General features: G+C 32.8%; 1 protein-coding gene and 1 long non-coding RNA gene across 4 annotated transcripts in view; one reads left to right on the plus strand and one right to left on the minus strand.

Annotated features, from left to right (window-relative positions):
• LOC105830915 overlaps positions 1-24,619 on the plus strand; it is a 116,410-nt gene that overhangs the window by 40,785 nt on the left and 51,006 nt on the right. The window lies entirely within an intron of this gene.
• LOC105832400 (general odorant-binding protein 56a) lies at positions 17,631-23,939 on the minus strand. The gene is made up of 5 exons (XM_036286646.1): positions 23,800-23,939; positions 18,314-18,392; positions 18,154-18,245; positions 17,969-18,074; positions 17,631-17,845 (listed from the first exon to the last, which is right to left on the minus strand). The coding sequence occupies exons 1-5, from the start codon at positions 23,845-23,847 to the stop codon at positions 17,769-17,771; spliced, it is 402 nt and encodes a 133-aa protein (XP_036142539.1). The 5' UTR covers positions 23,848-23,939; the 3' UTR covers positions 17,631-17,768.

Consider the following 24,619-nt stretch of genomic DNA (forward strand, 5'->3'; position numbering starts at 1 on the left):
TAAGGTCTGAATACACGTAGAAATAATTACCATAGAAGATAATGTTGATGTGCGGAATTTGATCGCGTGGTGGTTTATTAGTTTATTAACTCTTCGCGAAAGCGAAACGTATTTCAGGAAGGAATTTATATGGAGTAACTGGCGGAGTTATTAAACATTTAATAACGTTTGACGTTATACGCGGACGTGATTTAATAATAAGTTAACCTCTTCGCGCACCAATAATAATTAATTTGGAATTGATGAAAGAAAGGAAATGGACGAAAAGAATAACGTTCTCCTCTGCACCACTCTTTTAATTGTCGAAAGATTCAATTATACGCATGAGCATCATTGTTTTTACATCACGAGATTTCGTTACAGCCGTAGGCGAAGCCATCTCATCCCCAAGCGCCGCCGTCATTAACCCTCAGAGGGCACACATCAGAAAACTTCTGATTTAGACGCACATGGGTTTCCTTAACTCTATAATTTTTATTTACATATATCTCTGGTTCAAATGCATCAATTTTAAATGGTCTTTTTTTTCAATCGATAGTTTAAATTCTAAAGAAAAAGAATATTTTAGTTAAAGGACCAGAGAAATTATAGCACAAGAGATATTTTGCAAAAATTAAAAGTAAATTCAGGAATAAATAATTTTTTTAGTCGACAAATTGGCAATTCTTTATTAAAGCTTTTAGCTCACTAAACTTTAATAAAGAATTGCTAGTTTGTCGACTAAAAAAGATATTTATTCCTGGTTTAAATAACTGACGACAATAAATTAATTTCAATTTCTGGTTAAAAGTAGATTCTTTGAAATGCCGCAACTTCGTAAATTTATCCGGGTTACGCCAACTCAGTATGCCCTTTGAGGATTAATTATGCGAGAACTCGCCATGGAATTAACAAATGACAAAACTGCGGTCAGCAGCGACGTGTGTTACCGTGAACGTCTGCTAAGCCGAGGGAACATCTAATATCGGAAACTTGGCTGGTCGCTTCCGAGCCGGATCATCCGTCACTCATCCGAGGGCCGTGCGACACGTGCCAAATAATTACGCTAATTGAAACGCGAATACACACCGGCGTAATCGTCCGCGGTAATTAGTGGAGTAATTTCACGGCATTATCTCATTTACGATCGGGCGGAGGAGAGAGAGAGGGGGGGGGAGTGGTAATCGCGCGCGAGCGCTCGCCGCGTAATGCAAAACGTGCTATCGGGACGTGCGTCGCGTTAGACATCCTTCGTTTAATCCCAAGCCGGTGGCTAATTACAGGCGGCCTTGACGTTTAAATTACAGGGCGCTTATCCCGCACGACTGTCTCTCCCGCGGCTCCGAAAAGAACACGGAACACTCCGATAATCTTTTCACCGCAACAAGCGCGCCGATGATAACGATCATTCGAATCGACAATAATGAATATTAATCGAAACTTTGAAGCATTTTTTCAATAAGTACAAAAATAAGTATAAAAATATTTTATAACGAAGAGAAAATTACGAATTGTGTTAGGACTAAAAATGAATTGCTTAGTGAACGTCGTGGAATCGTTAAGGATGGGTGATTGACTAAAGCTTGTAAAATATGAGAATATTATTATAATACATGTTTTTATTTAAACATATCTGTCCGAAGAACTCAATCTATAATTTCTTAAATTTAACACTCAAAATTGTATTAGTTTTATGTCTATGTGTTTTATATCTATTTCTAATGTACATTAACTTTAATTGATTTCGGTTTTGCTTATCTTTATCTTTTTCTAGTAGTTCTAAAAATTAGAAAAGATAAGAGTGTACACTGCTAAATTTGTAGTATTACACTCCATTTGAGCTATTTTTAATTCCAATAAGTGCTTTAACTCATTTCGTTAATTTAATTAAATTAATGCAGTTAAACAATTTAACTCAAGAAATGTTAAATTTGAGAAATTCAGAGATTTAGTTATTTTATTACTATACAGAGAAAATATTATAGTACTATGGCAAATAGTAAGCGCGGATCAAAGAAGAAATTATGAAAATTTTTACTATGTTTTTTATTAAATTACCATAGTATTTACACTATTTATGGTATAACTCTCTGAAATTTCTTCTTATAGTCTTATAGCTACTATCGTACATAGTAATTTTTACTATAAAATTTTTTCCATGTAACTGCATAGCACGGACATTAAATAATGTTGAAATAAATGCTGCTTATCTCAAAACTAACAAAAAATTTTGCTAATTCTGATTTTGATAAAATTTTGTGTACATTAAAAAATATCAGAATTTAAGGAATATCATTTACTGCTATAAAACGCTTTTCAAACCACCTCTTATTATTAAAACGGCCTTTATTACTTTTAGCTTTTTTTATTATATTTTGAAAAGTATACAAAATATAAAAGAAAGCTTTATACAAGTTTTATAATAAAATTACCTTTATACATATTAATAATATTTGTAAGAAATAATTATTTTTTAAAAGTTTTTAAAAGTAATTAATTTTTAGATTTTATTTTGATCTTACGTGGTTAAATAAAAGTAATATTTTATTGTGTAACTTTTATAATTTTATTATGTAACTTTATTATGTAAAAAATTTATTTTTATTTCTTGAATACTCTTGAGATCTATAACTCACTATATAATTCAAGGACTTGATTTGAAAATCGATTCTCTAATATTTAACAGTACAAGTTAAACCAAGATGAAAGTTAATCTACGTTGGTGGAAATGGGCACAATGTTCTATTAAACTCAAGTTTATTCATTCGCGAAGCACTGAAATGTCTTGAGAGAGATTTGTGTCGTGCTTCTTTGGTCCAAAAGAACGAAATTTCGCGTTTCCTCTCAGAGCGGTGCGGTCGCCCACACATGAAATTCGAAACGCTTAATTAACCCATTTATCATCATCCACAGGACGGGACTAGGACGACCACGAAATAAGCCTGGCGGACGGAACCGCTTGCTTGCGTGCGCGCCTGCATGCATGCGTGTGGTTGCGGCGGGCGTGCGCACGCATCAACGCACGCACGCGCTTGCTCGGCATCAGATGAACACGCTTAATGCACGCACACGCGTTCGCGCGGGCAACTTCGGCCCGGTCGACGAAAGTGGTATAATTACTGGAGGCAAGGGGGCGAGGGTGTAGCTGGTGTGTGCAAATTTGACTGCGCACGACTCGTTGAATCCAATTCAACTGGCTGAAATATAACGCTCGTCGATTATTGCCCGTCGTATCGTGTGTATATATATATATATATATATATATATATATATATATGTGTGTGTGTATACACCGTCGCATTGTACTTTATTAACGGAGATGTTTGAGGATGAAAGAGTGACAGAGTAGGAAGGGGAAAAAGTGCGACATTTTACTCTTTATTCGCCGTCCACCATTTCTACAAATCAATTAACGAACTTAGCAACAATTTTATTGTGTAAATTACATTTGTCCTAATCTGTCATTGTAATTATTTTTTTGTTTCGCGTGAACAACGATAGGGTAGAGAAAACGTTATGTACTTCATTACTTTATTTCTGCTTTTTGCTAAATCAATATCCCGTATGTTAATTTTTATTGTACAGTTTATACAATTTATTTCCTCAGCCTGGTGAGTTTAGGATTAACTGGTTGCGTTTCTCCTATCGGAAATCAATTCTCGCGCATTTGCGGCGTCGCGTGGAGAAATGATAAAGATAATGAAGCGAGTTCCGATACCGGGAGACCTGAGCGCACACGGAGACGGATCAACGTGGACAGTGTTTGACTGCAGGGAAATTAACGACCTGACCCGTATATACCCATTCGAGTAGTTTGAATCGACGATGGAGTGGAGCTTGGCTAATTACCTCCACACTCCATACAGAAAGAGATTGCTTGAACGTCACCGACATACAGTCGCATGATATTCATGTTTTCCCAGTTCTGAGAAATTTTTATGCTTGATGATGCTTAATCCAAAATAGCCACCTGAAACTTTTTTTTATCAGTATTGGAAAAATTAAGCTCACATCAGAGTAAATTTTCTTCACTAATTTAAAATCCGTATCTATCTTTTATATGAAGATTTCAATTTGTACTTATAAGTTATGATTCATTTATAGAGATCTATTAAAACTAGTTGTAAAAATCACTTCAAGTGATTATTTACGTAATATAAAAGTTCACAAGTAAAAATGTATATTATAAATTTGGAATAATAATACGAGTTTGAATGAAGCTTGAATTTAAAAAATATTATAAGGTATTGATATTTTAATGTTACAATACAAAATATTTATATCATATATTTTTTTTAATTAATTTTTATTTCTATTGAAAAATACGTTGTACAATTTTTATATTTACATATTATAATAAACAATACAGTAAAAATAAAACATTTTTTAATAATTCTGAAAAAGCAAAAACATAATATAAATAATTATATCATGTATATATTATAGCGACTTTATTTCAAATTCTTATAAAATGAATATAACATATTTTGTTTTTTTCTGATAACTATTCTTTACGAATATCCTTTAATCAATGTAATTTCATCAAAAACTCTCAAAGTGTTATCAATCTTCATTTTTTCTGTTTCTTTAATTTTCCTTTTTACTTTTTTTAAATAATATTGACTAATCTAAATCTATTCATATTCTTAAATATTAATCAATTATAAAACAATAATATATAATATATAATTAGTAGCAAAGACATTTAACTTGAGTGACTTTTTTCGGGTTAAATTTAGTTGAACAATTTGGTATGAGAAACCGGTAGGTCCATATCACTAAATTGCAAAAGATACAATTCAATTAACTAAGAAAGAAAAGTTCCAGAGCTGCTTTGAGAAGAATAATTTTTCTTAAATGGTAAATTTTAATTCGCGACCGTAATTTACAGTTAGTATCTGCGAAAAAGTTTGGACTTTGAGAGCTTAAACTTGAGTTCTTTTCGTTAGTCTTTATTAAGAGGATTAGATCGTTCCCCGAGAAGCTCTCGAGACAGGCGATGCATCGATAGCCGAAGCGAAAAGAAGGTCCGTCCGCTACTCACTTCCCAAATTCCACGAAACTTTTCCGCGGGAGCAATTCTTCTTGAGCGGGGTGGCATACGGTAAAAAGTAGAGAGCCCTCGAGTGCCCCAGTGATCAATCGGTTTGCTACGTCGCAGTGTGCCCACGTATATACTCTCCGAATGTTTGCAAAATAGACGCGCCGCTCGCTCTCTCTCTCTCTCTCCCTCGATGTACGGGGAAGAGAGAAAGAGAGAGAGAGAGAGAGAGAGAGAGAAGAGACTCGTCCAGGCGCAATAATTCGATCGCCGGCGGGTTAAAAAAATACCACGTACGACGGGAATGATCGACATTCGCCGGGGTTTGCGCGGGGGTGGTCGGAAACGAACTCTCCCTCGATTTAACGAGATAATTTGATCGATCTCTCGTCGTGCACACCGGCATTTACGTTCCTGCCGCCTGCAGGCATCCCATGAACAAACTACTCTACCCTGCCATTCATACTTAAACACGATATTATGTGTTTGAGAAATTGCATTACGCGTTTGGGTTTTAATTTAAATGTTTTGATTGTAAAATTACGATATAATGATTATTTCGACATTTCATAAACGTACGTGATACGTGAAATCTCACTCAAAAACAAAAGAGAGTGATCTTTTGTTATTTGAAATATTACAGAAGCGTAATTAATATTTATGTTAAGTATTAAAAACACCGCTGTTAGTACTTTTAATGTTCAAAATAAATAATTACTAATCAATTTTGTATACTGCTGAGTATTACATTCCCGTAAGGATTCACGCAGAGAAACCCTTTTCTTAGAATTTGCCTTCGAAATCAGGATTGCCGTGAAACGATATAATATTTCGAAGAATTTTATAAATGTAAAAACAAATGTCAAAAAAACGAGCTAAATTTAGATTCGGCAATAACTAAAAGATAGTTTATTAGATTCAATTAAATTAAAATTACAAATAAATAGATATTAATAAATCAGAGACAATCATAGAAAATTCTTTGAAATATTATGCTGTTTCGTAATTACTATGATTTCAATGATTATGATAAGAGAAAATTTTGAGAGAAATTCTTTCCGCGCCTAATACATTTCACTTTTATTACATGATATTACAAATTCAAACCGTAAAGGTATTAGGTTCACATGTGTTTCTGGGAAATTTCAACTAAATTCGATTTCGAGTGAGCTTTATGCGAACAATACTTTAGTCGATCTAATAGGCGACGAGCGTTTACACGAGAGCCTCTTCCGAATCTACACACAGTAGAGCGCTGTCCGCAGCGTTCCGCCCCGGCGTATACCGTTTGGAAATGCAACCAATGGAACACGCACGGCTCTATATTATCGCGATCGTCGTACGGTTGTGCGACCAATTTCGATCGGCCCGATCCAACCTGGCCCGACGTGACGGCCGCGAAATAATTTACGGATAATGAGGACGCTACGTGGTGCCCGGTCAGACTTCCCGCCAGCGTGGTACCCAGTTAACCGACTGATTGCGAACGGCCGGACGCGGACGTGATCGACCGCGAAACGTGCTGGAAAAATTACCCTGAAGTGATCCCACCGCGATATTATCTCTTAGAATCATTGGACACGTTTGTGTAATGAGTATAAAAAATTTTCATATTTCTTCTCTTAAAAAAAATACGCACAAATCCGAAAACAAATCCGTGTATCCGAAAATAAAGTAAGATCCCAATTAGAGGTTCTTTAAGATTAAAACAATTTTCATTAATTTATGTAAATTTAACAAAGTAAATTTAGCATTTAAAAAAGTTATTAGGGTTAATGCAAGCCGTAAATTATTATAGAAAAGAAATGATTATATATTCAATAAACCGATTGTGAATTTTGAAAAATATTTTAAAATGTTTATGTATAAATCCCAATTGTGGATCGGCATCATTAAAAGTATGTTAATGTGTATAAATGTACGTTAATATGCATTTTTTATGCTTTATATGTTTAAAATATTAAATGCAATCTATTAAAAATATCACAATTTCAAGAAATTAATAAAAAGATATTTAGAAAGCTTATATTAGCGAAATTATTAATGGCAACTTTTCGCTTTTTTCCTAAATATCCTAAATATGATTGAGAAAGTGATTTTATATTAAACGAATCATTAATATTGATATAGACTTTTTAGATGGTATTTTTGAAATAAAAACTAAAAATAAAACTTTAAAAACGTAAGTATAAAAACTAGAAAATGTCTTTTACTAGATAATATAACAGTTTTTATAATACTGTTTCACATTTTGTAATAATAAATGTTTTTGCAACATAGTAAATAAAAATAAATATCTAAGAAAATAAACTTGAATCTTTTAGTACATTTTATATTTTAAAAAACTGTAAATGTACAAACTAAATTTTAATTTCTTTATTTATTTAAGAGATCATGTTTTTATCAGTACATTATTACAATATCAATACAATGTATAAATTCTGAAAAATAAGAAGATATCATTTTAAAAGGCTTATTGGCGAACTTCTTCTACAATAATTATTAAAAAGTTAAATTAAAAAAATTTTTTGTAATTTTATTAATACATGTCTGTAAAATACTTAATTTTGCAAATTTAATCCGTAATTAAAACTCGTTCCATAATTAGAATCATTACCTCACATATTATATATATACTTTTCTCTACTTACAAAAATTTTGCAGTAGTAAAAGGACATTTGTGTCCGACTTCAGTAGAAAAAGTCAATGTGTAGCCAAAAATATAATATGTGTGTACTGAATTTCCTTCATTGTAGGAAGAACTTTATAAGTAAATTAACAGCAATTCTAAAATGTTTATATTATTATTTTTAAAGAATTTTATATCATTTTTAGACATTTTTAAGTCACATAAATATAAATTCAGGGAAATCTGAAAAATTAATTTTTACTGCTACAAGAGCATATAAAAATGATAATAATGATATAAAAACATGTTATTGCAGTTCAACTAGAAGCTAAGCTATCCAGAATACAGAAAGTGACAATAACCGCGTAAAATGCGAATGTTTATCGTTATTCTCAAGAACGAGCCGGATGCTGTAAAACGTTTATGCACACGCCCCATATCTCATATTTCCCCAACATCCGGCCACTGGAATCTGATATAGCCCGAGATAAAAGGTTATTATCGAAAAAAACATACAAGCACACAATATTGCTTCACGTAGGCGATTCACTTATAACAAATATATCATTCTCTTTTATTTAACTATTACAAACACTAGCACAAATTACAAACACAACATTTTAACACACTGAAAGATTTTACTCTAAAGAAATTTATTTAAGAATCTAAACTTTATTATTTTATATAAAACTTAGAAAAATTTTGCAGTAGTAAAAGGACATTTGTGTCCGACTTCAGTAGAAAAGCCAATGTTTAAAACACAAAATTATTTATTTTGCTATCTTAATATCTTTTAAAACATGTTTAACTTGCACCTCTTGGAATTTAAAGTTATGAAACAATGTGTGTGTGTGTGTGTGTGTGTGTGTGTGCGCGCGCGCGCGCGCGCGCGCGTGTGTGTGTGTGTGTGTGTGTGTGTGTGTTACATTATAAAAATTTTGATACAAAATTATATAATAAATTAAAGAAAGATATTAAATGAATAATTAAATATCTTGATTAATTGAAAATAATTTTGACAAATAAAATACTATTAAAAAAGTTATTTGAAAATAATTTTAATAACACCTAGATATTTCTCTTTCCCCCCCTCTCTCTCTCTCTCTCTCTCTCTCTCTCTCTCTCTCTCTCTCTCTCTCTCTCTCTCTCTCTCTCTCTCTCTCTCTCTCTCTCTCTCGCTCTCGCTCTCGCTCTACAATATATGATATTGTAAAATCCATACCCAATACGATCGAAGCTATATTATAGCGGAGGCACCGCGCGCAAGAGAATCTTATTAGAAACTCCAGACAGCTTGATATCGATTCCGCATCAATTTGCATTCATGATGATCCGGGAGAAACTATTCGATCGCTTGTTACCTGCTCATCGGGGGGAGAAGAGAGAAAGAAAAAAGAAGAGGGTGCATTGGAAGTGTATCAGGATGCACAGATGGTCAGTCGCGGGGAAAATTGTCAATAACATCTATTACTGTCATCACGTCTTTATTATTGTCACCGTTTTCTCGAACCCATTCCACCGAGACGAACTTTTACAATAGATGTAGCTTTGATACATAAAATAGCTTCTTTCTTCCAAGATATCTTCGATACGCGCACAATACTTCTAGCCATCTATATTTTAATATAACAATAACATCAAGTCACGCCGTGGAGTGTTTACGAATTCAGATTCTGCGATACAATATACAGATTTTACTGTAAAAACATTTGCTTAAAGGATTTTTTATTATGCAAAAGAAGTGTGCGAAGATATTACATAAATAGAAAATTAAATGTGTATTGTACGAATAGCTAAGAACTAAGAGCACGCTGTTTAATTCTATATATTTAACGAGATTTTAATAACAAGAACTTAAAGAACGATTTATTTTTTTCTTTCATTAAGTTTTTAGAAGTAAGTTTATTTTATTATTGAAATACTGTTTAGTAATAATTTACTATTGTTGCTTAACGTTCTCATTTATAATCCAAATTATTTTATATTCTCAAGTGCTTGATTGCCTAAATAATAGATGCAAGTTCATTCAAGTTTTTAACAAAGAGTGGTCAAACATATTTTAAAAAATGTCAAACATAAAAATGAAAAAGTCAATGTCAATCTACAGTGAATCTTGGTATCTAATAATAATTTTCGAAAAATGTTTTGCAATTTTTTTTCTGTATAAACTAAATGCCACATTTCACATATTAAATTGCAATTTAATTAAATAGCGATACTTATGAGCATTTTAAAACACAGTAAGGAATTTATTGCGAAAAATAACACTTTAGCCCAAGATAGAAAAACATAAAAATAACATTTTGTTTGAATTTTTTGTTCCACAAAGCCGAGAAAATACCGAATATCGCGAATCCTATCTATCCATTCTGTAAAGACGGGTGTAAAAAATTTCACTCCTCGGAAACTTGTACGTGTAGGCGAAAATCCTCGTGGTTTCGCGGCGGCGGCGGTGGCGGACGAGGATGCACGAGTACGTTATATTATGTATAGTATTCGCACGTTCACGCGCGCATACGAAAATGATCTAGGTCGACGTTATCGGCCGCCTTTTCAGCTCCGGGCGATGGCCGCGTTGAGAGGCATGGTATACGAGAGTGCCGCGTGCCGCTGAGTTATCGCGCGTTTGTCGAGGGTATACGCGTGTACGGCACCGTTTTACGAGGGGTAGGCGGCGGGGGGAGGGGGAAGGGGGCGAATCTCGCGTGACGTTCGGCGGAACGTATTCTCGGGGAAAATATTGCATTCCGCTGCCAATTGTCTACTTTTCGGTATGCGTTTACAATCTCTCCCGCGTGTACGGAGAAATTCGCGATATTGAACGGAGGCCCGCAGCGGTTTGCCGCGCGTATGCGCCCGCTCACGGTTGCGTAATGTTTTTGTACCCGAATAAATGCCATCCTTGATGACTATCGATCACGTTTTGCAAAACTAAAGTGAATGTTGAAAGAGTGCATGTTATTCTGTATTTGCATTAGAAATGTTTTTCTCATATTTTATTCCTTTTATTTTCCATGTTCTCCTAAGGCTATTATATGAGCGAATTTTCAATAAACTGTTGTGCGCACAATATTTTTTTCTATTTTTTTTCTGTTATTATGTGTTATTACTCGTGGATTTTTTATCAGAAAGTATAAACAAAGTTAAATTTTAGCACAATAAATAAACAGACAATATTAATAAAGAATATATAACTAAATAGAGCAAATTGCTATTTAATTCTTATTCTTCCAGATCCAGGAGCAACTGTGTTGAACGAAACCTTTAATTTTAACATTTGTGAAATTTAAAAATTATATCTTAGCCATTAATTTAATTTAAATTTCACAAATGTTAAAACTGTAAATTCCATCCAATACACAAAAAAGCTTCTTGCCCAGTTAAAACTGCTTTCAATTAGTCTTTAGGATTAGCTATATAAATAAGTCGGGTAAGGAACGATATTTTAGATTTTAGAGATTATACAAACGTAGGAGAGATGGTGGGAATATGGCGCATTTAAGGAAAAGTTGAATATTTTTAATAAAAAATGTTTCAAATGTAATAAAATAAAGGATAAAATTAAAGTTAAAGTCTTATCTATTAGCATGTGACTTAATGTGATTTGAATTGTAAAATTTTCATTGTATATAATACATGAAAATATTGCATTTTTAAAAACGTTTATTTGCGCCTTATTACCCAGCACATTGTGTAATGTGGCACACCGTGGTTTCTACATAAAAATATTATTAGGATAAATATTATTTTCTGATTTTATTAAATTTTATTAAATTGTAATTGAAAAAATTTAAAAAGAAAGTGTATTTGTTTAATTATTATTAAATAATGCATAACAAAATCAATGAAAGTTATAGAATTTTCTATAGATTATGAAAATACAGATAAGTTAGATAGAGCAGAGATTATAAAGTTACGTAATGTTTAGATAATTTGTATTTTTTAATCAATAATGCTTATAAAAATATAGTAGATTTAGATACATACATATATTAGCGTATATATATATATATATATATATGTATATATATATATAGCGTCTGCGCCGCGTTACTCAAACGCACTTTTTTGACAAAATTATTAATTATTATAATTAATCATACTATTATAAATATAATCAAATATTAGAATTTGAAAAATTAAGAATTCAGCTTTTCAATAACAGCTTATTATTATGAAATAATTTTGAAAAAATAGAATTATATAGGTTTATTTGAGGTGTAAATCTTAGAAGAAAAGTATGTAAAATCATTTTTAGTCAATAAAAATTTAAACAAAAAATGAATTGTACTGAAATTTTGTATATATCTTAATTAAATACGGCTGCATCAAATAGTATCAATATTTGAAGTGTCGGACAGTGCATATTGTTATAATAAAGGTGCGCCGCATTGCCCCTGTCTCATCGGTGATAGTTGCGGCATAATATCCTAACTTCCGAGACGCGAACTGGACTCTCATTTCCCGACGAAGATTATAGATCGATTTGACTATTGTTGATCGACTGGTTAGGACGCGATTCAAGAGAGCACACCGTTGAGTTGTAGCGACGTACTTATTGTCGATTATACGACGATCTCCGGACGAATGGCGGCGGAAGGAAGACCCGGGCGCCGCGCGCTGTGCCGTAAAAGAGGGCGCGATATATATTTTCGGCGACGCGGCAGAGGGCCACGGCCTATCTCGGAAATGGTATTTTCGAGGCCCGACGTTCCCGGAAAGCAATAATACCGAAAGCAGTTTTAATAAAGGCTCAGCCACGATATATCGCGGCCATGCCTCACACTCCCATCTGTCCGCCTCCACCGCGTACATCGCCATGCCCCCGCCGTCGTTCTATCGTCCATTCTTCCGCAACCCCTTTCCCCCGTGCCTAGCAATCCCTTTCATTCCGGGACGATCGTGTGTCGGGACACACCCTTCCTCCCTCCCTCTCTTTTTCTACCTGCGATTGCCACCGTTCTCTTTCTCTCTATATCACTCGTCGATACGTGAATATTTTTTTCCACAATTCCTTTTTCTATCCCCTCTCCATCCTCCTTCTCCCTCTCTCTCTCTCTCTCTCTCTCTCTCTCTTTTTCTCTCTCTCTCTCCACTTTTTCGCGCGTGCATGCAATCGTATCAGATTGCGGATGCGTTTGCGTTAAGGGAGCGATATTTCTCTACGGACCCGCTTCATTATTTTAACGAACGCAATCCAATCGCCTGCCGCGATCCATTTCGATCCCATGCGTCTCTACCTGAGATGATTTTGCAACGATAACGAATAAGGTATTTGAGTCGAACAAGGCCCGTTTAATATTTTACTTTTTTAAAACTATATTTAAGAGATATGCCATACTTAAGTCTTTATTTTGGAATAGTTTTATTATATTATTTATTTAAAGAATAAAGTTACAAAAAATTAATTTTAATAGAGGAGAAAATAATATTATGACTTCTATTTACATTTTGTAATAGCTTTGTTAATAATTATATTTTGAACTGAAGACAGAACATTTTTATTCGCTAATATGTGATTTTGGAATCAAAATTATAAAATATGTAATATTTATAATGTTATTTATAAGAATGTAATACTACATACATTAAAGAGAAACAGAAGCGTGGTTTCTCCGCTAAAATGGATTTAAAAAATTGGTTTTGTTTAAAAGAAAATACTGTTTTATTATAAAATTATATATTTAATTCAAATAAAGAGAAAACATTACAGAACATAAACAAATATATATACATACACATCTCTTCAGTATATAGACTGTAGTACTAAAAATCGATAATACATGTAAATTATAAATTAATAAAATTATAGTTAATTTATTGAATAACTGCTTCAATATAAAAACTTTGAAAAGGAAGCCGTATCAGACCTGTTGAGATGTCAGTTTATTTTAAAATCCCATTATTATTTATGTATAACTCAAAATGTGTATAACCAAATCAAATTTTAATGAAAAAAATACATGTATACGTTTATTCGTATGATAATACGTAAGTATTCAAATTTACAAAGAATGGGGAAGCTTTATATTTTTAGATGTAATTTGAAATAGATTTATATATAATTTAACATATGTATTGTATACAGTATACTTTGAAAAAATTTCATAATGCTTAAAGGTAAAAAATGTTAGTTGTTATATAGTGACATTTTAGCGACACTGTATAATTACGAGCTATACGATAAAAACAAATAATTCCATAAGTAATCAGATTCCTCACTTAACAATAATACTGTTACATAACCATAATACCTACAAGGGCCATAATATCATCTTCTCTTTTAATATTTTGACAAAATAATCTGTCAGTTTGTTCCACTTGTTTTCCGTGTAACATCCAATTCAACAAAATTAGGTACTTCCAATTTGCTCTTTGTCAAATTAATAAAGCGAAATTATACGAGAATAAGTGTAGATATTCAAATTTATACCTTTTATCAGTTTAAATCCACTTTAGATTAATTGAGAATTATGTCCCGCCAGTTATACACGCGTACAATTCGCTAAAATTATTTAATTGATAACGAAAAATAATTTTATTGGAAATTGTTAATGTCTCGACATTTAGATAATCATCGTTCTGCTCAATTTAGTTTCTAGTGTCCGTGCAATTGCACAATTGGTTTCAATCCGCGCGTTTTCGCTCCTAGCGTCGAAGTAATAACGCGAAACTGGCCGGCGTGCTGGAGCTCCAACGGAATAAAGGATTAGTTCTGTGTCTCTCACCGTGAGAGCGAGGATCTGCATTAAGTGCTTTAAAAAAAAGATAGAGAAAGGAAGAAAAAAATTAATCCCCGTAAAGTCAGTTCGGAGTAAAAAGAACCACACGCAGGAAAAGCGTGGGATTAAACTGGCGGAAGATATACTGCGTAGTCGTCGTTACAGATGTAATAGCGAGGCTCTAGAGTTCCGTGGAACCGCGTAATAACTTTTTTACAGTAAACGGAAACGTTACGACTTCGTGTGACGACGCGAGCATCGTCCCGCATTATAAGGACGATACAGAGACACGGAGCGAAAAAATTCTGAAAGTACAGAAAATACACATAGGAAATACTTTCGTAGCAAATTTATTTTTCGGCCAAGAGAAATTCAATCGCGCTGTGTCGCGAAACAATTTTTTTCAGCATAAAAATTGTTTAACATTAAACCTATTTTACGTTCTCCAAGTAGAAAACAGCTAGAGAGAACTAGAGAAAGAGAGAAATTTAGATTCCGCAGTGCAGCCCCTCTATTTCATTATTACAAAAGTATTTGAGGTTTCAATTGCCAATTAGCGGTTCTCCGCTAAATACTACTACTCTGAAGTGCTGAATAAGTATCACTAATCGGCTTAAGGGGGAGGACACTATCTTCGCAACGGCGGTATCACAAATTACACCGCGCGACGCGATTCCCTCCCGTCCTCCCCATCCTCCCTCACTTTCGCCGGCGAACCCCTTCGGCCACGCTCCTTAATTTCCTGTTCGCCTGCATATTTGTATACAAACGACTCCGACCGTAGTCTATACTAGAGAGAGAGAGAGAGGAGGAGGAGGAGCGTCTCCGCACCGGCGACTCGCACCGATAACGACGCCGATGCTTGTTCGCCATCACCGCCGGCACCGCCGACGTCCTCGGATCTAAATTGGAATCTGTCCGACTCGGCAATGGCAGTACGACTCTTCTCCACAGGAAGAGAGCGCCTCGAAGGTGATCGCTATTACTGTTGGACCCCGTGACGAAAGGCGCGGCCGACGGCGACGACGATCCAACGTGATACTCCGCAAGGGATAACTCCATATAAAAAGAAAAGCTCTATGAATGATACGAGTGGCACTAACGAGAGATAGACTATTCAGGAGCCAGGCTTAGCAGTAGTGCCTTTAAGAATGGACTTTCTGGAGACATAAAGCTCTCCAGATCACAAAATACATATATAGTAAAATTGTAGTAAATGAATAGCAAATAGTAACTCTCGAGAAGGAACGAAAGTAAAACAGTTAAATTTCATCATTTGGCACTTTTAAGAAAAAAATGTATTTTTCTTGAAAAATTTATATACTGAGATAATTTTTTAGTCATTTTTTATAAAGAAAAAGTTTTATATTAAAATAAAATGTCAAAGCGTCCCCCAGTTTAAAGGCACCAAATGTTAAAAGTTCTATACAATTATCGACTCTTTCTAAAAGAAATTTTAAACAAAAAAGAATTAAAAAATTAATTTCTTGCGTGAAACTTTTCAAAGTATTAACATGTAATAAAATTTCTGAAATTTAAGACCATACGTTTGTATATAGACATTTCTTCATAAAAAAAACCTCAATAATAAATTCCTAAAATATTAGACAAGAGATTTAAGAAATATTCTGTATATTATTTTAAATTTAGCGAATATCTCAATCAAGTATTTGTCGTCAGAAGATTGTTTACTTTGAACCTGATACGAAGACGAATTATTTCTTCGGGAGTATTTTCAATGGTGCGCAGGAGGATCGCTGCCGTATAGCTGTGTGTTCATTTGATGAAAGAGAGCTCAGTGACTGTACAAACTGTACGAGCGCGAAATATCGCGCGAATCATTCCCGTATCGCCCGTCCCGCGTGACGAGCAACGATGCTTCGACTATTGATATCGGGTGCGACGCTGCAGTCAGCCGACGCTCGGTTGCGTCGCAAAACTCGATCCTACCCGGGGCTTTTTTTTACGATGTAGGAGGATGGAGACGTAAAACGCTGATATTTCCGCGATCGTGAGCAGCAGCGAGCACGGCTCGCACGGCCGGGAATTCGGTTGATTTATCGAGGTGACAACGCGGTACATGGTTCTGAAAACATCGACTTTTCGATGCGCGCGCACCATATCGTCAGTCTATGATTGGAAAAGATTGCGGCGTTATTTCATTCGTTATCCGCATATATCGAACGCAAGCGACGCTGATTTAATTCGCTTTTACTTTCTAATGATTTTTAGGCGCGTTTCTGATTCCATCGTATTGCCACTGTAAAGAGAGAACTTTCATCTAGAATTTAATCTTAATATGATGATAAGATCATCAGTCAACGAATAAACAAAAAATTGAATCAAATAACGAACAAAACAATTTAATTATATTAGAAATGCATATCGAGATATACGAAAAGGTCTTACAGATCCTGACTGACACCCGCATGAGCAAAAAAGGTCTGGCTTCCTAGAATATTATATTATAATTGCAAATAAGAAAATAATATTTTAAACAAATTTTTATAAAAATTATATTTAAACAATATTAACTAATTTGCAATTTAAAATTTTAAGGTCTTATTGCTTTTATTTTTCTTAAATGATTATTTACTGTCTAACGATCTGTACAGTAACTCTCTTTAGATTTAGAGAGTAATGAATAGTTAAATAAAATATATCATTTCGAAGAATTATATGATTTTCTCTGATTTATCAATGTTTACCACAATAAGATATAAAATAATTTAGTTAATAAACATTTATCAAGAGACACGGTAGTGCAAAGTAAACGCCAAGTTTTTCAATAAAACAAAAAAAAGTTTTTTGTACATCAACCATATATCGGATACTGCCACATTTATGTTAAATAAGGAATTGTTTTCTGTTGGCTTTTACTGCCTCAATAAATTAAATATGTCCATTAAGGTGTAGAAAGATAAAATTAAAAAAACAATGTAGTTTACAGAGTTAATTGCAAAGATTGTAATACGCCGTATGCGGAACAGACTAAGAAACAGCTTAGTACCAGAATAAAAGAACAGGCAAATAACTTTAAGTTGGACTCGTCAAGTCACTGTATTGACAGAACATATGTTGGATAATAACCATCTTTCTGATTAGAATAATGTCAGGATTTTAAATTCCGAACCAGAATTACCAGAAAAGATTGCTTTATATTACCGAGCCTTATATTTTGATCTTTACTTAATATTTTTTTGTTTGTAACAACTTATATTTGCGCAGAGTTTAGGAAGAACAAAAAAGACTTATTTTATACTGAACAGACGTAAATATTTATTTGTTATTAATACAATTTTATATTGACTATGCAAAATAATATTTTAATGCATTGTGTTATCTGATAAATTTAATGAGCTAATTAAGTTTTCATGTGGAATTTGATCTTATTTTCTTATGCCAAAAGATGAAATTGTTTGTTGCGCAAGAAACATTTAAACAGATTGGCTCCCTTGCTGCAGCCAGTTCCAGCTGAAATAATATTTTAATAATTTATATCATATTTTTTATTGAGAGTCATAAAAATTATACAATATCAATTCTATAAACGAATAAAAATCTATCTTGGTTTTCTTAAACTCATGTTATACTTACTAATGTTTTTGCACGCATTATATATTTGATCGGCTTGTTCTTGTGATACGTTCCGTGGCAATTTAGCACGAGCTACATCCCAGTCAACGTCTCCATATTCAGTTATCTAAAATACACGTAGAAATTAATTTGTTATTAATTTATTTTTTTAATACACTTTAGAATTTAGCACAAATCCTGCTTACAATTTCGGTTCTCCTTAAGAGACAATCAGCAAAGCAATTAAGTTTTTCGTCATTTTCAACTATCTGTCCTTTTTTTACATTTTCAAGTACGGCTAAAATGAAATTTATTATCAATGTAATTGTCTATTTTAATCATACAATTAGTTTATTCTTTACTTACTTGGATGGACACCAGTTTCACCGATACAAAAGTCTCTATGCTGTCTTAATTTTTCTTTTTGTTCAAGTGTTATTTGACCCTATAATTAATTAATATATAGATATTATTAATTACACGGCAATTGTGCTTAATAATTAATAATTAATACATTTTTAAATATTTGTACTCTAACAAGGGAAATGCACAAAGTGTTAGTCGCCTGTGTGAAGTTAGCACCGCATCTTTCAAAATTATAAGTTTTATCAAGAGTACTATTTGCACCCCAAAGAGTACTAGAGTTCCTGATAGGTATTAGCAAGAGTACCGCCGAAATACTTAGAGAAATTGCAATTTGAAAATATGAGGTGCTAACTTCCCGTGGCACCGCAACATGAAAAATATATTGTTTTAAAGATCCTATCTTAAAGTACTCGAAAAGTACTACAGTTCCTGATACATTTTAACAATAGTACCAACCGCCAAATATTTTTAAAAAATTATTGAAATTTGGAGATGGCACCGCAAAATGAAAAAAATATTGTTTTAATAATCCCATCTTAAAGTACTCAAAAAGTACTAGAGTTCCTGATACATTTTAACAATAGTACCAACCGCCAAATGTTTTTAAAAAATTATTGAAATTTAGGGATGGCACCGCAAAATTAAAAAATCATTCTTTTAATGATCCTATCTTAAAGTACTCGAAAAGTACTAGAGTTCCTGATACATTTTAATAATAGTACCAACTAATAAATACTGAAAAAACGAATTTTTTAAGATTACAGCCTATCTTTCATAAAAGTGGCCGTAACTCCTTTGCCTTTAATTTCACAGCTTTGTGCCTTAATAACTTTTGAAAGTACTCGTTGGGGTGCCAAAAGTACTCCAATCAAAACCCGGAAATTGTAAAAAAATTTTTACCTCTCTGGAGGACTGACTGTATCTAAAAGTGGCCGTAACTCCTTTGCGTCAAGTTTCTCAGCTTTGTGCCTTAATAACTTTCGAAAGTACTCGCTGGGGTGCCAAAAGTACTCCAATCAAAACCCGGAAATTGTAAAAAAATTTTTACCTCTCTGGAGGACTGACTGTATCTAAAAGTGACCGTAACTCCTTTGCGTCAAGTTTCTCAGCTTTGTGCCTTAATAACTTTCGAAAGTACTCGCTGGGGTGCCAAAAGTACTCCAGTCAGAACCCGGAAATTGTGAAAAAATTGTATCTCTTTCGAGGACTTAACATAATTAAAAGTGACTGTAACTTTTTTGTTTTGATTTTATAGCTTTGTACCTCAACCTTTAAAAGGCCGGCAAATTGTACGTATTATATATCAATCTATTTTTTCTAAAAACTTGTATTTATGTATATATATATATAAATTTTTTTACAATTTCCAGGTTTTGATTAGAGTACTTTTGGCACCCCAGCGAGTACTTTCGAAAGTTATTAAGGCACAAAGCTGTGAAACTTGACGCAAAGGAGTTACGGCCACTTTTAGATACAGTCAGTCCCTTAGAGAGATAAAATTTTTTTACAATTTCCGGGTTTTGATTGGAGTACTTTTGGCACCCCAGCGAGTACTTTCGAAAGTCATTAAGGCACAAAGCTGTGAAACTTGACGCAAAGGAGTTACGGTCACTTTTAGATACAGTCAGTCCTCCAGAGAGGTGAAATTTTTTTACAATTTCCGGGTTTTGATTGGAGTACTTTTGGCACCCCAGCGAGTACTTTCAAAAGTTATTAAGGCACAAAGCTGTGAAACTTGACGCAAAAGAGTTACGGCCACTTTTAGATACAGTCAGTCCCTTAGAGAGATAAAATTTTTTTACAATTTCCAGGTTTTGATTAGAGTACTTTTGGCACCCCAGCGAGTACTTTCGAAAGTTATTAAGGCACAAAGCTGTGAAACTTGACGCAAAGGAGTTACGGCCACTTTTAGATACAGTCAGTCCCTTAGAGAGATAAAATTTTTTTACAATTTCCGGGTTTTGATTGGAGTACTTTTGGCACCCCAGCGAGTACTTTCGAAAGTCATTAAGGCACAAAGCTGTGAAACTTGACGCAAAGGAGTTACGGTCACTTTTAGATACAGTCAGTCCTCCAGAGGGGTGAAATTTTTTTACAATTTCCGGGTTTTGATTGGAGTACTTTTGGCACCCCAGCGAGTACTTTCAAAAGTTATTAAGGCACAAAGCTGTGAAACTTGACGCAAAAGAGTTACGGCCACTTTTAGATACAGTCAGTCCCTTAGAGAGATAAAATTTTTTTACAATTTCCGGGTTTTGATTAGAGTACTTTTGGCACCCCAGCGAGTACTTTTGAAAGTTATTAAGGCACAAAGCTGTGAAATTAAAGGCAAAGGAGTTACGGCCACTTTTATGAAAGATAGGCTGTAATCTTAAAAAATTTTTTTTTCAGTATTTATTAGTTGGTACTATTATTAAAATGTATCAGGAACTCTAGTACTTTTCGAGTACTTTAAGATAGGATCATTAAAAGAATGATTTTTTAATTTTGCGGTGCCATCCCCAAATTTCAATAATTTTTTAAAAACATTTGGCGGTTGGTACTATTGTTAAAATGTATCAGGAACTCTAGTACTTTTTGAGTACTTTAAGATGGGATCATTAAAACAATATTTTTTTCATTTTGCGGTGCCATCTCCAAATTTCAATAATTTTTTTATAATATTTGGCGGTTGGTACTATTGTTAAAATGTATCAGGAACTGTAGTACTTTTCGAGTACTTTAAGATAGGATCTTTAAAACAATATATTTTTCATGTTGCGGTGCCACGGGAAGTTAGCACCTCATATTTTCAAATTGCAATTTCTCTAAATATTTCGGCGGTACTCTTGCTAATACCTATCAGGAACTCTAGTACTCTTTGGGGTGCAAATAGTACTCTTGATAAAACTTACAATTTTGAAAGATGCGGTGCTAACTTCACACAGGCGTGTTAGTCGCAAATGGATATGTGTTATAAACTGTTTGAAAGGTCTTGTCAACCAGAATTTATGTGTGCAATATTTTGCTTGAATGGCGCCTTTCCATTCGCCATTAACTTCGTGCACTTTCCTTGTAAATAACAATCAGTGTGTTATCACTGATTTACAGTAATATACTTATAACTGTGATAATTAATAAATACTTGCTGTCTTTTAACAATTTCGACTTTATAATTAGTGTATTATCATTAAAAGATCAGTGTATTTATTTTTACCGATTAATAAATTATAAGTATACCACTAAATCAGTGTATTTTTATTGACTCTACTGATTTTTTACTGATTATAACTTTGAGAATGGAATATATATATATATATATATATATATATATATATATATATATCCCAATATTTTAGTATATGTAGTGAGCGCGCGCGCGCGCACACACACACGCACACACGCACACACAAATATACGCTCTCTAAATGGCAATGTTATCATTATTATTGATTTGCAATAGTATATTTACTGCTGTGATAATTAATGAGTATTTACTTTTTTTTAGTGATTTTAAAATTAGTGTATTATCCTTATAAAAATGTAATACTAGGCAGCATTAAATTAGCCATTAATTATTACTTATTTTGAATATTAAAAATACTAACAATACTTTAAATAAGTATTAATTACTGGCCAATTTAATACTGCCCAGTATTACATGCTTATAAGGGCACTGAAAGATCCGTGTATTTATTATTTCATTGATTGATAACTTTTTAGAAAGGAATCGTAATAATTGTTGCATATAGCAGCATAAATCATATTTTTTGCTACAAAGAGATTTTGTTTATCTAAAGCACATCTCCAAACATCTTTCCGTGTGCCTGGCACCAACGATCACTGAGCAGTCGTCGTGCTTGCATTTGATGATAGCAAATTGGGCGAGCAAATTGAGTTATTTTTATATATAAATGATTTAAAGATACCTTTTCACGTGTCACTAAAGCAAATAATTAAAGCGACAGATTTGTTGCTTATGATTAGGTGGATATAATTTTGTAGTTTGAATCGGTTTAATTACAAAAGAGTATTGCTCAAACTCTATGTGAATACTATCAATCATGTGTATTAATCGCGTGTAGAGAATATTTTTAGAATAATTTTAAATAATACTTAATAATAATTACTTTCTAATAGAATAACGAATAAATAATGAAATAACATCTTTTTGTTTGACATATCACCAGTATTGCAATAATAAAAATAATATTCTTTTAAAATTCGGTTTTACGTTCTAAAATAATTAAATTTAATAGATATCTAATTATAATACTTCTTTTTTTAAACCGTAATACATAACTATTTATTACAAAATTAGAAGTACTAAAACTAAAGAGAAGGATTCTGTTTGCTAAAACAGTCTTTTTTTCATCGCTTCCCTTTTTATATACAAAAGTTAACGCTATAATAGTTTAGCGACAAAAATGATTACGTGATCAATCTTGTCGCTCAAATAATCGATTTCAGCAGTTTATTAACAGCTACCTTAACTTTTGCAAAAATTGCAAAATAGTATAGAACTTTTCAACTAGTCCGCTCTACCTGCCGTAGTGATATTACATTTAACAGCAGATATTCTGCACCCGTGCTCACACACACACACACACACACACACACACACACACACACACACACACACAACATATATGGTTCAATCGATAAAAAAATATTTTTATAATATTTTCTGTAGAAATTAAATATATCGAAATAAAAGAGTGATATTTATACAGTCTAAAATTTATTAAAGAGAGTTTCGACAGATAGAGTTTTAAAATTTAATATAAATTGTAAGGCCCAGTTCCACAATTTAATTTAACTGGAGTTTAATTAACATTGTCGTAGAATTTGTTTTATATATAAAACAAATTTATTTATTAGACTGGGTTAGTTAAGCTCCGGTTAAATTAAGTTGTGGAAATGGGCTTTGCAATTTATGTTAAACTTTAAAACTCTATCTGTCGAAACTCTCTAATTTCTTTCTAATTTATGAAATTTTAGACTATATATATCTATTCTCTACACGGAGAGAATTTTCTCTTAAAAATTACCCTGAAAATCGTGGTAATTGTGAGACAACGTAAACCTTGGAAAATTTTACCATACTTTTAATAAAATTTACAAAAATTTAGTAAAGTTTAGTAAAATTTTAAGAAAATTTGGCTAAGTTTTAGTAAATTTTATTATACTTCTAACAAAATTTACTAAAACTTAGCCAAATTTTCTTAAAATTTTACTAAACTTTACTAAATTTTTGTAAATTTTATTAAAAGTATGGTAAAATTTTCCAAGGTTTACGTTGTCTCACAATTACCACGATTTTTAGGGTAATTTTTAAGAGAAAATTCTCTCCGTGTATTCTCTATTTTCTCGATTTTTCTGGGTCTAAATCTGATAAAATTAAAATTGACAAATGGTAAAAATTAATTAGATAAAAAACAAATTAAAGAATATTAGTACAAAAGTAGATTAAATTATTTGTTCTAGCGGAAATATAATAATCTTACCAAAACGGCGGCGAAAGAAATGGCGAGCACGGTAATGATTGCTTTCATATTTAATTTTTCTTTTCAGCACGATAGAGTTCAAGTCCGTGATCAAAGAGTTACTGGCTAATCACAAGATAGGGTTCTAAGCTTTTATAGTTTGAGACACTATGACGATGTATTCTCCTTGACGTTCTCCATTTTAACATCTCTGTGTGGGGGAATATTCGAATCATGTCTGTTATTCCTCTGAGGATACAATAAATTACGGTAATAAATAACACGTATGCGTTTCAGGTCTTAAAATCCTGCTAGCTAATATTCGGCGATGAATACTAATAGCAAAGTCCATTTTTATTATGTAAGATTTGTTTGAGAGGTTTATTAAGTCAATACATTAGCAGAATTAAGAAACCTCTAAGTTTATTTCCACTCATCAACTAGGAATTAATGAACTGGTGATAAACACAATTTTTTGTAAATTGACGTAGAAAGGCACGACCGGAGAAGATGCAAATTCTTCGAAAATAAGACAAGATTTATTTGCTTCAAGATCAAAAAATCAATCAAGATTCTCTGATATTAAATTAAATATATATATAAGATTGGTGTTGAAAAATCAAGACAAGACGAAGTCTTGAAATTCTTATCTTGCCATCACCAAATGAATCAAACATAAAATTTGATATCAAAAAAATGTCAGATGAAATGATTAATGGTCTTGAGCATTTTATTTTTGTTATGTCCAACGTACCAATAAAAGCCATTTAAATTTTTTTAAACATCAAGGTGCATGGTTTTTTAGAGATCATTAAGTAAAACTACTTCCTATTATAAGAAG

Source organism: Monomorium pharaonis, chromosome 5 (genome assembly GCF_013373865.1).
Source record: "Monomorium pharaonis isolate MP-MQ-018 chromosome 5, ASM1337386v2, whole genome shotgun sequence".
Classification (NCBI taxonomy): Eukaryota; Metazoa; Arthropoda; class Insecta; order Hymenoptera; family Formicidae; genus Monomorium; species Monomorium pharaonis.

Coding starts and splice junctions, on each gene's coding strand:
- LOC105832400 (XM_036286646.1), bottom strand. CDS start 23,847: ATGAAAGCAATCATTACCGTGCTCGCCATTTCTTTCGCCGCCGTTTTG. Junction 18,393..23,799: donor TTTCTTTCGCCGCCGTTTTG/GTAAGATTATTA, acceptor AATTAATTATAG/GGTCAAATAACACTTGAACA. Junction 17,846..17,968: donor TAATGCGTGCAAAAACATTA/GTAAGTATAACA, acceptor ATATTATTTCAG/CTGGAACTGGCTGCAGCAAG.